This window comes from Callithrix jacchus, chromosome 1 (genome assembly GCF_049354715.1).
Source record: "Callithrix jacchus isolate 240 chromosome 1, calJac240_pri, whole genome shotgun sequence".
In the NCBI taxonomy this organism is placed as follows: domain Eukaryota; kingdom Metazoa; phylum Chordata; class Mammalia; order Primates; family Cebidae; genus Callithrix; species Callithrix jacchus.
Window position 1 is genome coordinate 195,458,101 of NC_133502.1, and position 17,182 is coordinate 195,475,282.

Here is a 17,182-nt window from a genome sequence, read left to right on the forward strand (position 1 = left end):
GGCGGAGAAAAAGCTCGGAGTACCTAAAGGTCGCGGACCCGGGCGCAGGGGCGTGGCGCCACAGCAACCTGGGTTTTTATTGGCTGGACAGAGACTCGGCGCTCCCGATTGGCTGCCTAGGGTATAGCCCGCTTCTGCAAACAAAAGTCACGTGTGCCGGCTCAGATTTCCGGAAGTCCCATTGACACCCCCCCCCATCACTACGTGTCGCTCCACCCACTACAAGTCTTTCACTGCGTCGTGGCCCCACCTGGTCCCTTCCTGGACCCTCCTGGCCAGATTTCCCTCTCCTCAAGCTTTCCGTGTTGTGGTCGCCTGGTTCCTAGCCCAATTAGAGGTCTGAACATCCCAAACACACACAGACACACACGAACCTATAGGAGTCTTCCCCAGCCTCGACCCTAATAATCAATGCAACGGGAGCTTAAAAATATTTTTGATTGATTTGCCACCATTTCAAAGTAAGGCAATTTTATGTTCCCTGTGGAAATCTGCGCTTCTCTTGGGCAATCACGAGATCTAATTACACGTGCGGCCCGGGTGGGGCTGGGTAGTGACCCTTGGATTCTCGACCTTCCCCATCCCCAGCTGGTCCACACTGACTGCCTGTGTAGCCTCTTGACCCGGTGGTGAGCCACCATCCACCAGCGGGTGGCAAGATATGTTATTTAAAACATGGAAATCTGTTGATGTGGCTTAAACATGAGTGTGGTCAACGTGGCAAAATCACTTGAATTGTACATTGTAAATACGACTGAAATTGTAGCCAGGCAAAGTAGCTGACACCTGTAATCTCAGCACTTTGGGAGGCCAAGAAGGGAGGATTGCTTGAGCTCAGGAATTCAAGACCAGGCTAGGCAACATAGCAAGATTCCCTTATTAAAAAAAAAAAAAAAAAATCCAGGTGCCATGGTCTGCCCCTGGGCAGCTGAATCGCTTGAGTCCAGGAGATCGAAGCTTCAGTGAGCTATGAATGTGCCACTGCACTCCGCCTTAGATGACAGAGTGAGACCCAGGCTCCCCCATACCCTCAAAGCATGAAAGAAAAAAAAGTGTAGGTTTTTGTGTACAATTTAAACTACACGTATAAAATTCTGTATAAGTGTGCATACTTAAAGGAGTCTCTACTGAGAGTCAGGCCGACCAAGAGTCACTGTCATATCTTGTACTATTAGCAGTTTGTTTATTAGACAACCCAGATATCAGAATGTCTGAGACACACAACAGGTAAATATGACAGTCCTGAGGGGAGAGGGCAGGGACAGATGACAAGTTTGAGACCAGGTATGGGGCATGAACAGGCCAGTTTTCAGGGAGTGGGGTGTAGAGAAGACAGGGATCAAGGTTATGAGGAGGCATGGGAGAGGGCCAGGAAAGAGCCAGGAATTTCCCTTCCTGCAAGGAGGTTCATGAACCAGCACTGTACGCCACCTGTGGGACACAACATCGCTTCAGAGTGAGGAGAGAGACCTAGGAGACTGTTGAAAACAGGCGCTCGGTGCAGCAAAGAAAAATCAACACCGAGACAAAGGACTTCTCAGCAAAGCAATTTTTACTTCCTGCACTGCAGGAAGGGTACCCTGCTAGCCATCTTCCGTGAGAGTACAAGAAAGGAAAAGCAGACATTTATCCCTTACGCATTTGGGGTTGTCCTTACTGCTGTGTTTGATCTCTGTTGGCTGGAGCCAGACCTCACTATTTAAATTATAACCTGATTGGCTAACAACTTAAAACTTATCTAAACAGGTAAAAGCAATGGAGTTCAAATAAGGAAGGGGCATAGGCTGCTATGGCACGACTAGCATGGATATTTTGGCTAAAGAACAAGGAGATAGAATGTACTACGTGCCTATAAGCATGTCTAACGGGTACATAGGATAGGGCTTAACAGAGAATTATTAGCATACTCATGATTTATTTTTTAACAGGAAAGGAAATTTTGAAGAGGAACTTTTACTTCCCATAGAGACTAAGGCTGATCCTTATTCAGACATCTTTTACCAGATCCCCCCTCATCTATGATATATGCTCAACCCAGTGGGCATTCCCCCGAAGGGAAACACTGGGGCCGAGGAGCTCAGAGAGATCACCTGACCTGGAGTAGGCCTGGGGTGGTCAGAGAAGTCTCACTGGAGAAGAAGTCTCATTTTGCCAAATGCCAGAAGACCAGGAAGGGCACCAGGCAAAGAAGATGAGGCAGGAACAGCATGAGCAGAGGCCAAGGGGCCAAGGTGGGAGCCCAGAGGGGTCTGTAAGTATGCAGGTAGAAGAGGCAGCCTGGAGGAGTGGCAGTAAGGCTTGGAAAACAAAGTTCAATGACTTCTACTTTAGCCTCTGGCCAGTGAGGAACCATAAAATGCTGCACACAAGGACAGGGTCAAATAAGTGTTTGCTAAAGCTCTTTTCAGAGGTCACCTGGAAGCTGGAATGGAATGGGGTAGGAGACAAAAGGAATGCAGGCATGATATCCGGAGGGAACTGTGACACAGAGCCTCCCACCTCTACCTCCCAAAATGCTGGGATTACAGATGTGAGCCATGACAGCTGGCCAGTGATAATGATTTTTAACTGGAAAAAAAAGATTGAGGAAAGATAAGAAATTCAGATATTCATGTTAAAAGTTTTGAAAGGAGGTAGACACTCAGAGAAGGCAATGGCTGCCTTACCCTCACCTCTGGGTACCTTCAGTCAGAGGCCCAAGAAGGAGCTGTCAGGACTCTGGTCCAGGGTTCAGCCTGTCTTGCAAGTTCAAAACATAATTTGGGGCCGGGAGTAGTGGCTCATACCTGTAATCACAGCACTTTGGGAGGTCGAGGCAGGCAGATCACTAGAGGTCGGGAGTTCAAGACTACCTTGGCTAACATGGTGAAACCCTGTCTCTACTGAAAATACAAAAATTAGTTGGGACTGGTGGCATGAACCTGTAATCCCAGCCATTCAGGAGTCTGAGGCAGGAGAATCGCTTGAGACTGGGAGGCAGAGGTTGCAGTGAGCCGAGATTGCGCCATTGCACTCCAGCTTGGGATACAAGAGGGAAACTTGGTCTAAAAAAAAAAAAAAACAACTAATTCGGTCCACATTTCAGGATTTATCATTTTCTTTGGATCTGACTCACATCAACCAACTCACAAGAGGCTGTATTAGTTATAGAAAAAAAATAAAAGAGTGTTTTTTTGTTTGTTTATTTGAGACTGAGTCTCTGTTACCCAGGCTGTAGTGCAGCAGCACAATCTCAGGGTTCACTGCAACCTCTGCCTCCCGGGCTCAAGTAATTCTCGTGCCTCAGCCACCCAAGTAGCTGGGATTTCAGGCGTATGCCACCATGTTCAGCTAATGTTTGTATTTTTAGTAGAGATAAGGTTTTACCATGTTGGCCAGGCTGGTCTTGAACTCCTGCCCTCAAGTGATCTGCCTGCCTTGGCCTCCCAAAATGCTGGGATTACAGGTATGAGCCACCGTGCCCAGCCTAGAAAAAAGAGAAAAGTCATTTAGACAGACCACTCCCAACCATTGCTCAGTGCTGCCTTGGCAGCGCAGACTCCCAGAATGCCTTGCGGGTGTTACTGGCCAGGACCAGGTCCGTCCTGCCCATGCACAGTAAGTTAATCACCGTGACCCGAGTTTTGCAAAAGAGAAAAGATTTATTCACAGGGCACCAAGCAAGGAGGTGGGATAATAGCTCTCAAATCCACCTCCCTGAAAATAAGGCTTCGGGATAAGCCTTGCTTCCAAGCAATAGAGCACAGGCCCCAGCCACACTCAAGAGGAGTGGCTATACCAGGATGTGAATGGCAGTCTGTCGGCCTCGTGGGTCTACAACTCGGAAGGGCCGTGCACTTGGTTTAAAGCTTTGGTGTTGCCATCTTGAGATTCTTAACAATTTCAAAATAAGGGTCCCCACATTTTCATGTGTAGTCAGTCCTGTCCAAGGAGGCCAAGGAGCTCATGAGGGTGGACAGGGCACTGTCTGCTCTGGGCAGCAATGGGACCGCTAACAGCTGCTTTCCAGTCTCCCAGCCCCTACCCCGGGGCCACACCTTCCCCATGGTATCTCACATTCTTTTTTTTTGAGACAGGGTCACGCTGTCGCCCAGGCTGGAGATAAGGTTTTCCTATGTTGTCCAGGCTGGAGTGAGTGGTGCAATCATAGCTCAATGTAACCTTGAACCCCTGGACTTGAGTGATCCTTCCACCTCAGCCACCCAGTTAGCTAGGACTACAGGCATACACCACCACACCCAGCTAATTAAAAAAAAAATTTTTTTTTTAATAAAAAAGTCTCACTGTGTTATCCAGGCTGTTCTCAATCTCCTGGACCCAAGTGATCCTACTGCCTCGGCTTCCCCAAGTGCTGGGATTACAGGTATGAGCCACTGCACCCAGCCTCCACTTTCTTGGTGAATAATTTAAGCCTAATTTTTTTCACTTAGCTCTTCTAATCAATTTTGTTGATCTTTTCAAAGATCCAATTTTTTATTTTCTCTATTATTCCTCTATTTCCTATTTACCTCCATTCTAATCTTTATTATTTCCTTTCTTCTATTGGTGTTGGGTTTAGTTTGCTCTTATTTTTCTAGTTCCTTAAGGTATAAGGTTAGGTTATTGATTCCAGGCTGCTCTTTTTTAATTTATATGCTTACAGATATAAATTTTGCTCGCAGCACTGCTGCTGCTGCATCCTGTAAATTTTGGCATGTTGTGTTTTCATTTTTATTTGTTTAAGATACTTTCTAATGTCCCTCGTGATTTCTTCTTTGACCCATTTGTTAAGAGTGGGCTCTTTAATTTCTGTATGCTTGTGAATTTTCTAGTTTTCCTTCTATTCTTGATTTTTAACTTTTTTTTTTCCCAAGGTTGAGAACTCATTTAAAGAGATCAACATTCTTTTTTTTTTTTTTTTTTTTTTTTTTTTTTTTTTTAGCTACTCAGGAGGCTGAGGCTGGGGGATCACTTGAACCCAGGAGTTTTTGACCAGCCTGGGTGATATAGGGAGACCCAGTTTCCAAAACCAAAATAAAACCATCTCCCACTCCCCAAACTTTGTGAAGTAGCAATGGCTGTTTACTCTCTCCCTGTGGTCGAAAAGAAGGATTTTCTTTCAGTTCTAAAGAAGCTGGCCTGGCAGGAGAAAGAATATTTTGATCATTTCCTGAAGAGAGGTAACCCCATAAACAGTCCAATTGGCGTTAGTTTGTTTTTTTTTTTTAGAGGGAAAAAGAGAAAAAGAAGGGGAAAAAAAGAAAAAGAGGGAAAAAGGAATATTACTTCATTCCTAAAATGGGTTTCAATAATGGCCGATCAATATTTTGAGTTTTTAAAGTGGTTAATGCATATTTTATGTGTTTAAAATGGAGACCTCTATTGTGTTTATTTGTTCTGGCTCTGAGTTCAAGTCCTGGATATTGTTATCAATTTGTTGTCTGGTTGAATCTAAATCTCATTATGTGTCTTATGTAACTGGGTGTTAAGATCTCTTATTGTTACATTAATCCTTTTATCCTTGCATCCTTGTAGCTTTGAAATCTATTTTATTAAGTGTGAGAATTGCAACTCCTGCTTTTTATTTATTTATTTTTGCTCTCCATTTGGTTGGTTTTTTTCCATCCCCTTGTTTTGAGTCTTTGTATATCTTTAGATATATCGTTAGATTTTGTGGATAATGTATATTTTGTGTGTTTAAAATGGAGAGCTCTATTGAGTTTGTTTGTTCTGGATCTTAGTTCCACTCCCGGATATCGTTATCAATTTTCTGTCTCGTTGAATCTAAATCTCATTATGGGTCTTATGTATCTGGGTGTTAAGATCTCTTATTATTACATTAATCCTTTTACCCTTGTATCCTTGTAGCTTTGAAATCTATTTTGTCAAATGTGAAAATTGCAACTCCTGCTTCTTATTTATTTATTTTTGCTCTCCATTTGGTTGGTAGGTTTTTTTTTTTTTTCCCAACCCTTTATTTTGAGTCTATGTATATCTTTGGATATACCGTTGGATTTTTGTCTGTATCTTTTTTTGATTGGGAGATTTGGTCGATTTAAATTTAGGGTTGCTGCTGTTTGATATTAACTGGCTATTTTGTCCTTTCGTTGATAAAAATTCTTCTTTATGTTAATGCTCTTTACTTTTTGGTGTATTTTTAGAAAGGGTCATACTGGTTGTTCCTTTCTGTATATAATGCTTCTTTTAGAAGTTCTTGTAAAGCAGGCCTGGTGGTAATAAAATCTCTGAGTACTTGCTTGTTCCTAAAAGATTTTATTTTTCCTTCAAATGTAAAGCTTAAATTGGCAGGATATGAAATTCTGGGCTGAAAGTTCTGTTGATTAAGTATATTGAATATTGGCCCCCACTCTCTTCTAGCTTGTAGGGTTTCCATTGAGAGATCTGCTGTAAGCCTAATAGGCTTGCCTTTATGGGTAACTTGATCTTTCTCTCTGGCTGCCCTTAATATTTTCTCCTTCGTTTCGATCTTGATGAATCTAACGATTATGTGCCTTGGGGTTGGTCTTCTTGAGGAATATCTTTGTGGTGTTCTCTGTATTGCCTGGGGTTGAATAGTGTCCTGCTTTGCTAAATTAGGAAAATTTTCCTGGATAATGTCCTGGAGAGTATTTTCCAGCTTGACTTCATTCTCTCCGTCACATTCAGGTACACCAATCAAGCGTATATTAGGTCTTTTCACATAGTCCCATATTGCTTGGAGACTTTGCTCATTCCTTTTTATCCTTTTTTCTCTATTCTTGTCTTGTCGTTTTGTTTCATCAAGTTGGTCTTCGACCTCTGATACCCTTTCTTCTGCTTGATCCATTTGGCTGTTTAAGCTTGTACATATTTCACTAAGTTCTCGTGTTGTATTTTTCAACTCCATAAGTTCATTTGTATTCCTCTCTATATTGTCTATTCTTTTCAACATTTCATCTAACCTTTTTTCCAAGTTCTTAGTTTCTTTACATTGGGTTAGAACAAGTTCCTTTAACTCCCAGAAGTTTCTTATCATCCACCTTTTAAAGCCTACTTCAGATAATGGAACACAGTCCTTTTCCATCAGGGCTTGTTCCGTTACTGATGAGTCCTTTTCCATCAGGGCTTGTTCGGTTGCTGATGAGTCCTTTTCCATCAGGGCTTGTTCCGTTGCTGACGGGTTCTGATTTTGAGTATACTCGGCCTTCTTAGGCTGTTTTTTTCCCTTCATTGTAAATGAACCGCCTTTCTAATTAGGTTTCGGAGTGGACATCTGACTTATTGATTCCCAATGCTGGGATCCGAGCAACCCACTGTGGCAGCCTAAATAGCAGCGATAAGACTGATGGTGCTCTTCTGCCCGGGAATCTCTGGTCTGGCTTCCCTCTTGAGTCCGCAACAAGTGGCTCTGACTTCCCGGAGCTCCAAACTCTGGTCAGTAGGGGAAGCAGTCCCGTTGGCTCTGCGTGAAGAGCTGCTGCGCGGAGACGCCGGCAAAACCGCTGCGGCGGCCACAAGAGTCGCGCTGGCGACCCGTGGGGCTCCTCCACTGGGAATCGGCTAATCAGTGAGTGACGAAAATTCGTCTAAAGATGTGGCGTCGTCTCGTTCTCTGAGCTTTCACTGGGAGCTATAATCCTGAGCTGTTAGTGGTCGGCCATCTTGGATCCGAGATCCTGATTTTTAACTTTATTCCAGTGTGTCCAGAGAACATACTTTGTATGATTTCAATCTTCTTAAATTTGAGACCTATGACCAAATATACGCTCTATGCTGGAGAATATTCCACATGCTCTTTAGAAGAATGCTTGTTCTGCTCTTGTCCGGTGGAAAGTTCTGTTCGTGTCTACTGTGGGCAATTGGTTTACAGTGTTTTTCAAGTCCTCTATTTCCTTGATGATCTTCTGTAGTTTTTCTATTAATGAAAGTGGGGTTTTGAAGTCACCAACTATTATTACTGACAATGCAACTATATTTAACCCTTTACTCTTAAAATTCTTCTGGGAAACTGGAAGGATCTGTGACCACCACCCACTCCCACATCAGACCCTACCCATACACCAACTGTCTGTTGCTCAGCAGCTGTGATGGTTGTTCCAGTTCTTTATTAGGCAAAGAACAGTTGTTGTTTTTTTTTTAGCATTTCCTTTAAGGAGCGTGGCTCAGATTGCTGAGCCAGCCAAGCCCTGCAGGACGGACTGCGCCTAGGATCACAAGTACTTCTCCCGAAACTCACAGATTTTCTCCTTGACCACTGGATCCAATGTTGAAAAGTCCCAGTCAACCAACTGCATTAGTCGATTGTGGGCCTCCCTAAAGAGGCCAGAGCCGATACTCAGCTCCACCCGCATGCGCCACTCAGCTACCTTAGAGCTGTTCAGGAAGGCATTATAGTTGGCTGCCATGGGCTATAGATAGACAAAGAGGAAGAGGTGGTCATCCTGGGGACCAGCCCCACCTGGGTCCTTGCCCACAGCCTCAGGGGCTCTCCCCATCAGCCTCTGCAAAGAATTAGGCTGCTGTCCCCTAAGCCTGAGCAAGCCATCACAGACTATGTAATAGACGTAGGTGGGGATAGAGGATCCAGAATCCCCCAGGGTCCTTGGTCACTGGTCTTCTCACTCCAAATTCTGAACCACACTGAGAGGGCTCCTGACCCAGGCAGCTTCTACTTCTCCAGCCCGCGACCTCCCATGAATCCTGCCTTCTTTCAGGGAAACCCCTTATCCCAGGTGTGTATATGTGGATGAGGGGGAGAACTCAGTTTTTTTCCCCATGTTTAACCTCCCACTGTGATCAAGCACAGGGGCTAGAATGGGAGACCTGGCGGGCAGTCTGCCCTGCAGTTTGGCTGGCTCACTAAGGCAGTCTACCCTGTAACTTGGCTTGCACGCAAGATCTTCGGGAAGCCCAAGAGGGGTGAGGTGGTGGGTGAAATGTAAGGGGTGTGGGACGAAGCCTATGACTGAACCCTTGGGGGAGGCCAGAATGACTTTTTCTCATGCTGATCTGCACTGCAAACAGATCGAAGAGACTAATTTGCATATCAGTCAGAGATCTCTGGGATAGGGAAAAGAAAACTGCGTTTCCTGGTCAATCCACCAGGATCCCGGATGCCTCCTCCTGGGCATAGCTCTGGCCACTCTCTTTGGTGAGTGTGCAGTGCCCTAGCTGGTGTGCAGGATGGCCAGTGTAGACCCTGGCCAGCGTCAGGAGAGGCAGAACTGGTCACCCTCCCGTGAATGTAGAGGCCACATACATGCCCCACACCCAGGTGTGCCTCCAAACGCACAGTGGATGCCGCTCAGACCCAGCCAGGAGAGCTGTCCTTCACAGCTGTCTGTCTGGAGCTCTGGGAAACAGGCAGGGCCAGGACAGCCAGGAAGCCAGTGAACATTTCCTGGGGAGTCCAGCAAGAGGAGGAGGCATCTGGGATCCTGGTGGACTGACCAGGAAATGCAGTGCCCTTTTCCCTATCTCAGGCTCACCCTCCAGCTCTTCCCACACTGAAGAATCTTTGTCAAGCGTGGAGAATTGTGATCCCTCCTGTTTCATAACATTCTGTGCTTCCTGTTGCCCCCACATTGAGTCCGGGCACCCAGACCTGGCTCCCACAGCCCCTATGGCAGCTCCACCTGCCTTCCCGGCTTCACCAGCCTATCCTCAAGTGACGGCCCCGCTGGTCACAGAGGAGTTCCACTTCTGCCCAAGGTCTAACCCTCCTCCACCCCTCCCCACACCTGCATCATCTCCACCATGGCCACCAAGTCAGCCAGTGAGATTTGGTCCCCAGCAATGGACATCTTGTCCTGAAGAAAATACTCCTCGAAGAGCTTCAGGCTGTTCTTCACCTCCGCCACTGTGTGATCCATCTTCTCAGCTGAAACTTCCTCCCCTGTTATCTTTGGGATCAGCAACTGGCCAGGGTTGGGAAGAAGAGGGAAGCACTCCTGGGCTATCTGCCCTACCAGGTCTCTGTACTCTTGTCTGCTCAATAGCTATTATTGGACAGGACATAAAGTAGTTTCACCTCTTTTAGCAGTTCTGATTGGTGGAAGTTCTGATTGCCGGAAGTTACTATGTGTTCACAATGATTTGGTTAGCTCATCAGGCATAAATCCTGTGATTGATTAGGTGATGCCTGTTACAGGCATACAATTAGAAATAGGGACACATGTACTGGTTGTCATTTTCAAATTTTCTATAGCCTTTCTCTCTCTCTCTTTTTGAGATGGAGTCTCACTCTGTTGCCCAGGCTGGAGTGCAGTGGTCCGATCTCGGCTTACTGCCAACTTTACCTCCCAAGTTTAAGTGATTCTCCTACATCAGCCTCCCGAGCAGCTGGGATTACAGGTGCACGACACCACATCCGGCTAATTTGTTTTGTATTTTTGGTAGAGACGGGTTTCGCCATGTCGGCTAGGCTGGTCTTGAACTCCTGACCTTGAATGATTCACCCTCCTCAGCCTCCCAAGGTACTGGGATTACAGTTGTGAGCCACTGTGCCTGGCCTTCTATGGGCCTTTTGACTTTGAGATTCTCTTGTTCAGAAAGAAAAGCATGGAATGCTGTCCTGGGGTGGCTAACATCAGCACCTCCTGTATGCCCTTCCCCTTTCCCTACTAAGACTCTTTCATACCCATTGTTTCAATCCACACTCCTGACAGCTCTGCTAGGCAGGCAGGAGAAGGAGCTGAGGAAATGAGGCCCAGAGAGGGAGGGAGACTTACTTTAGTTCACCAGCAGTGATCAGGGCCGGAAGTGGTCTCCAGCCTTCCTGACTCTCTGTCCCCAAGCCCCACAAGTGACCCTGCTCACCTTGAGCCAGACTATCCTCTTCATGGGCAGCTGAAAGGCTGTGTGTTGCCAAGCCATAAACTCCTCCACACGGGCACGTGTGTGCAGGTCTGGCGGGTACCAGTGCAATGGTGCACTGTACTTGCGACACAGATAGGAGAGGATGGACACGCTGCGGAAGGGACCAGTCAGGGGCACTGCTCTTGCCTTCCCGAGTGCCCCTACTCAGTCACCCCAGTGTGACCTGGGCCCAACTGCTAGGGCTTCCAGGGAAAGGAGAAGCCCAAACAGCCCTGGGAAAGATCTTCACTAGAGCTGTCTGACAGTCAGCAAGGGCAGGGAGGAAGACCTGCAGGGTGAGCAGGAGTTGGGGCTGGTGGTAGAGGAGAGTAGGCCAGCAAGGGGAAGAGCACGTGCCGAATCAGGATGCTGAGGGAGGATCACTCGAGCCCAGGAGTTTGGGGCTGCAGTGAGCCAAGGTCGCACCACAGCAATCCAGCTTCAGTGAAATAGCCAGATCCTTTTTCAAAAACAAAAACAGGCCAGTCACGGATTTTTACTCACACCTGTAATCCCAGCACTTTGGGAGGCGGATCACTCGAGGGCAGGAGTTGGAGACCAGCCTGGCCAACATGTGAAACCCTGTCTCTACTAAAATGAGAATAGAAAAATTAGCCAGGTGTGGTGGTGCACACCTGTAGTCCCAGCTACTTGGGAGGCTGAGGCACGACAGTCATTTGTACATGGGAGGCAGAGGTTGTAGTGAGCCAAGATTGTGCCACTGCACTCCAGCCTGGACCAGAGGGAGACTCTGTCTCTAAAAACAGGCAAAGAAAAACACATGCTGAAATACCAGGGTAAGGGGAGCAAGGTGAATTTGAAGAAGGAGAGCAGGTGGGTGCAGCTGGAAGAAGGGAGTGGGTGACTGGGGAGTGGTGAGACTGAGACACTGTGGAGGCCACAGATGATGGCCCCTGGAGATGTGGAGAGGTTACAGACTTAATCCTTTAAGATTAGGCGGTATGTAAGCCAGGGCATGAAAGGATCCACCTCTCTGCTGTGTGATGGAGGGTGAGCCCAAGGGGGCAGAATGGACAACAGGGAGGCCAGCAACTATTGGGAAGGTTGTGGTGTCTGGGAAGGGTAGAGGCCATGGGAACAGAGGGAAGGGGATGGAGGGGAGACATGCATCAGAGTGAGGGAAGGGGACGGGGGGGTGGGGGAGACATGCATCAGAGTGAGGGGAGGGGATAGGGGGAGACATGCATCAGAGTAAGGGGAGGGGACGGAGGGGAGACATGCATCAGAGTGAGGGAAGGGGATAGGGGGAGACATGCATCAGAGGGGAGGGGACGGAGGGGAAACATGCATCAGAGTGAGGGAAGGGGATGGGGGGGAGACAGGCATCAGAGTGAGGGAAGGGGATGGGGGGGAGACGCATCAGAGTGAGGGAAGGGGATGGGGGAGACACGCAGCAGAGTGAGGGGATGGGACGGAGGGGAGACATGCATCAGAGTGAGGGAAGGGGACGGGGCGGGGGGGAGCCATGCTTTGGAGGGGACGTCCTAGGCCTTGCTGATTGACGGCTGCTATGGGAACCTCCACAGGACAAGCGTTCCTTTATCATCACAGCAGCCCTGCCAAGGTGGAAAGGTCAGGGCATGGAGAGAGCTATCGATTAAAAGTGGAGGAGAGACACGGCAACAAGCTGCAAGACTCAGATCTCCTTCGGACCTGATCCAAACAAACTGCCAGGAAAATATTTAGGAGACAATCAGAGAGTTTTGAACAGGCACCAAATGTTAGATAAAATCTAGGAATTACTGTTAATTTCATTAGGTATCCTAATGGTATTGTAGTGATGCTACACTCTATCATAGCCCAGGCTGGAGTGCAGTGGTGCAATCAGAGTTCACTGTTGTCTTGAACTCCTGGCCTCAAGCGAGCCTCCCATGTCAGCCTCTCAAAGTGCTGGGATTACAGGCATGAACCACCATGCCCAGCCTGTTGCTTTTTTTAAATTTAAGTTTCACTCTTGTTGCCCAGGCTGGAGTGCATTGGCATCATCTCGGCTCACCGCAACCTCTGCCTCTGGGATGCAAGCAGTTCTCCTGCCTCAGCCTCTTGAGTAGCGGGGATTTCAGGCGTGCGCCACCAGGCCCAGATAATTTTGTATTTTTAGTGGAGAGGGGGCTTCTTTATGTTGATCAGGCTGGTCTCAAACTCCCGACCTCAGGCAATCCTCCCGCCTCAGACTCCCAAAGTGCATGTATTACAGGGATGAGCCACCTCACCCAGCCTTTTTTTTTTTTAAGAACGCTTACCTCTTAGAGGTATGTTTCTAAACATTTATTGATTTATTTACTTATTTTTATTTTTTGAGATGGAGTCTCACTCTGTCGCCTAAGCTGGAGTGCAGTGACGTTAATCGTGGCTCACTGCAACTTCCACCTAAGCAATCCTTCCACCTCAGCCTCCTGAGTAACTGGGATGACAGGTGTGGGCCACCACGCTGGCTACATTTTGTATTTTTGTAGAGATGGGGTTGTGCCATGTTGTTCAGGCTAGGTTGGTCTTCAACTCCTGAGCGCAGGCCATCTACCTGCTTCAGCCTCCCAAAGTACTGAATTATAGACATGAGCTGGCCCGTAGACATTATGAAATGGTGGGGTGTCTAGAAGGCAGGGGAATAGAACTGATGTAAAATGGACCCCAAGTTGGCAGCTAGGCGGTGGGTCTGTGGGGTTCATCATGACCCTTGTTCATCAGCATTCACTCAACTTTAGTGTGCCTGTGAGTGTGGTAAATAGACAGATGCTCCCACTGAGTCTCCCAGGAAGAGCAGAGACAGACAGTGCAAGGGCCCTGGGGAAGACTCACCTTTCAATTAAGACAAATTTCCCGTCTTTGAGGCTGGGCAGCTTCCTGAGGGGGTTGATGTCAATGTATTCTTTGCTGTGATGGTGACCTGGGAGGAGCAGCGAAGATCTGAGGCTGTGGGACTCCAGGGGAGAGAGAACTGAGACTCCCAGAGACACAAATGCCTCCCTCTTTTCTCAAGAAGAGGGAACTGAGGCCTGGAGGGACATCGCGGCTCACCCCAGGTCACAGGGCAAGGCAGTGGCAGAATCAGACCGGGATAAGAACTGCTGGCTCCCAGCCTGCCCCACTCTAGGGCTGGTGACTCCCGTGCCTCCTCCCTGTGTCCCAGGACCAGGATGACCCTTTGGCCCAGAAGCTGGAGGCCTCCAGTGCCCACCCACAAAGCAGGATCTGCAGCCACAGCCTCTGAATCACCTGAAGCCCTGAGGGCCTGGGTCCCAGCCCCGCACCCATCACCCTCACTCTGTCCTGGCTTTAAGGAAGCTGGGCCCAGCGCATGGCTGGACATCCAAAGGGGAGCCCCTCAGATGCAATCAGGGTTGTCTGAACAGGGAACCTGATGTGGGGCCAGGAACTGAAGCTCTTCCTGGACCAGCTGCCTCCTGTTGGAAACATTTCCAGGGCTCCACTCGCACCCTGTTCATTTCCACAGCTTCTGTGTCTTCCTCTGTGCTCCAAAGGCTTCTGCTTTTGCAGGCTGAACTCTTGGAACCCCTGTGTGCCCGGGATGGAGTTGGAACCCACCCCTCTGACCCTCACTAGGGGTCAGTGGAGCCCTGAGCCATTTGGAACACGGGGGAGGATGGGTGTAGACAGACTGTGCACTTCTGCCCCGTCTGCCAACAGACAGGTGCTGTGTTCACAAGGTCCTAGACTCCCACCAGGAAGTGAGAGTCCCAGGGAGTCCCAGCTGCTCTTCCTTCCCCCTTCCCCTAGAAGAGCCTGTTCATCTCTGGCATGGGGACTGTCATTAGTGGGGACTGGCTAAGGTAGGCTAGACATGGATGCAGCCTACAAGCCCCCTGGCTTCTCTTCCTTCCCTGCAGACCTCTAGGGGGACTCCCTTGTCTCTGTCTCTGCTTCTCAGAAAGGCCCCAGTCAGGCTGGGTGATGTGGCTCACACCTGTAATTTCAGCACTTTGGAGGCTGAGTTGGGCTGATCACTTGAGATCAGGAGTTCAAGACCAGCCTGGCCAACATGGTGAAACTCCATCGCTTCTAAAATTACAAAAAATTAGCCGGGTGTGGTGGTATACACCTGTAATCCCAGCTGCCAGGAGGCTGAGCTGGGAGAATCACTTGAACCCATTGGAGGTGGCAATGAACCAAAATAGCACGACTGCACTACAACCAAAGCAACAGAGCGAGAATCTTCCTAAAATAAATAAATAAATAAATAAAATAAAGGAAAAAATAAAAGCCCCAAGCTGTGTGCCCTGCCTCCCCCCAAGACCAGACCTGCTGGGCAGCAGTGGGAGCTGACCTTTCAGCAGATCCACAAACTGAAAGTTGAATGAGATGTCATGCTTCTTCGAGAAGATGTAGACGGCCCGGCAGGGTGCTGACAGCAGGTCGATGTAGAGCTCCAGGGCCATGTTGAGACAATGCCAGGCACCACAGCCACAACTGGCCAGCTGCAGACCTGGGCCTGTGTCTGGCCAGGGCCCCGTCCCTGTGCTGTCTCTGATCTGGGCCAGGGCCCTGTATTCTGGAACTTCTTGTTTCCCTTTGTGTTGTCATAAGGCCAGGGAACCTTCAATTCTTACAAGGCCAGGGAGCCTGCAATTCTCACAGCAGCAAGCATTCTAAGGAGGCCCAGGAGTAGGCTGGGGAGAGGCCCGTGGCAAAGGCAGAGCAGCCTGGACCATACTGTCTCCCCCGACACGGGTGTCTGTGCCCTGTGGTGCCCCCTCACAGACACCCTGTCTGAGAAGGGATTATGCATGGGAATTCCCAGGGCCTGACTTTCCTTGCAGAACCTGATGAACGGGGCTTTGCAGGGTGTAGAATGAGCAAGAGGCAATGAGAATTATCCCTGGAGGATTCTAGAAGTAGGGACTGGGTCTATCCACAGGCGAATCGAGCCGGAAGTATGGCTAGGAAGGAACTGGGAGAAAGAGACACAGGAGCCTGGGAGCTTTGGGAGCAGTGGGGACACCACCACCAGGACATCAGGGGGCACTCGGCAGTAAAAATCACAGATGCAATAAAACTCTGTACACATTGTTGTATAATGTACGACAATGTATAGAAATACACCCCCCATACATTATTGCTTCAAATCTAGCACTATTACTGAACTCATAAGAATCCCTCTCCCTACACTCCACTCTCTATAATTAATCTTAACATAAGCCTCCTGTTTATATTAGCCACATCAAGCCTAGCTGTCTATTCTTTGATCAAGATGAGCGTCTAGTTCAAAATGTGCACTAATCGGTGCACTATGTGGAGTGGCCTGAACAATCTCACATGAAGTCACCATAGCTATCTATTATCCTCCCGTCAGTCCTATTAATAAGTGATTAGGAGATTTTTTGCAGATTTCCACTGCATTCAGAGAGCCCCAGCCTTCATGCCCTCCTGCAGTATACACGGGACCTTCCAGTACAGCCACAGCAAGGCCAGGTCTATGTGTGGACATAGGTGGCATCACTATGTTTGGGGTTGTAGCACTCTGTGGTATTCGAAGTCTTCAGTCCATATCTTCCCCCAACCACATACGGTTTGTCATCTAGCACTGCAACCCCGAACTGTAGCCTCCTCCCATTCATATTTGCTACTGGAGTCCACACATTTGTACAGAGATCACGCTTTTCAATGCTTGTTGCTCCTTTTGTTGAATCCATTCTCTCAACTGCAAAGAATGTACCAACAGTTGACTTCCTAGGTTTTGTCTGGGGACTTTCTACCATGGTCGTCTCTCTGATAATGAATGGTTTCACTGCTTCCATAATTAGTTTCTGACATTCTATATCATCCCCAAAAAGTACATTACTTTCCATGTCTGCCAGGAACTGTGGTGCAAGAAGAGGTGGCCCAATATAAGCCAAAAGTTTGCTTTGATCTTTGTCTGTAGCAAATCATGACGGGCCCAAGTAAGAAGTGCATTCAAAATTGTCTCATCATCAGGGATGTTCGTGTCATCGCTAGCCTAGAGCTTTGCAATTTCACTGGCTGTAACAACACAAATTCCTGGTTTCTGATTACTTCCACGAAATGCTCAACAGTAGAATTGTGAGCCACTTTGTGCAAATCTGTCCAACCTTGGGCATCAGCAAAGGAATGAATTTCAAGACAGTTGGATGGGTGAAGTTATTTCGTTAAAAACTCACAGCATGTGGCTGGGCACAGTGGCTCACGCCTGTAATTCCAGCACTTTGGGAGGCCGAAATGGGTGGATAACTTGAGGTCAGAAGTTTTAGACCAGCCTGGCCAACATAGTGAAACCTCATCTCTACTAAAAATACACAAAATTAGCTGGGCGTGGTGGCAGGTACCTGTAATCCCAGCACTTGGGAGGCTGAGGCAAGGGAATTGCTTG

The 17,182-nt window shown here is 48.1% G+C and overlaps 1 protein-coding gene across 4 annotated transcripts; it reads right to left on the reverse strand.

The window, feature by feature from the left end:
• Positions 1 to 3,472: 3,472 nt before the first annotated feature.
• On the reverse strand, positions 3,473 to 15,323 carry LOC118146251 (glutathione S-transferase theta-4-like). Of its 4 annotated transcripts, XM_035267597.3 has the most exons (6): positions 15,122 to 15,323; positions 13,636 to 13,723; positions 10,777 to 10,927; positions 9,699 to 9,875; positions 8,195 to 8,366; positions 3,473 to 7,873 (listed from the first exon to the last, which is right to left on the reverse strand). In XM_035267597.3, coding segments are annotated over exons 1-6 (702 nt in total). In that variant the 5' UTR covers positions 15,234 to 15,323; the 3' UTR covers positions 3,473 to 7,871. The 4 variants fall into 4 exon arrangements, with proteins under 4 accessions (XP_035123488.2, XP_035123505.1, XP_035123496.2 ...); XM_035267614.3 differs by lacking the exon at positions 8,195 to 8,366; XM_035267605.3 differs by lacking the exons at positions 3,473 to 7,873; positions 15,122 to 15,323 and adding an exon at positions 14,195 to 15,041 and having other exon boundaries at positions 7,884 to 8,366.
• Positions 15,324 to 17,182: the final 1,859 nt, after the last annotated feature.

What these genes read in the sequence shown, in the direction of transcription:
- LOC118146251 (XM_035267594.3), bottom strand. Translation starts at nt 15,233, where the DNA reads ATGGCCCTGGAGCTCTACATCGACCTGCTGTCAGCACCCTGCCGGGCC. An exon ending in AAATTTGTCTTAATTGAAAG is followed by an intron (nt 10,928 to 13,635) that starts GTGAGTCTTCCC and finishes TCCCTTCCGCAG; the next exon opens with CGTGTCCATCCTCTCCTATC. An exon ending in CCATGGTGGAGATGATGCAG is followed by an intron (nt 8,367 to 9,698) that starts GTGTGGGGAGGG and finishes GTCTATCTATAG; the next exon opens with CCCATGGCAGCCAACTATAA.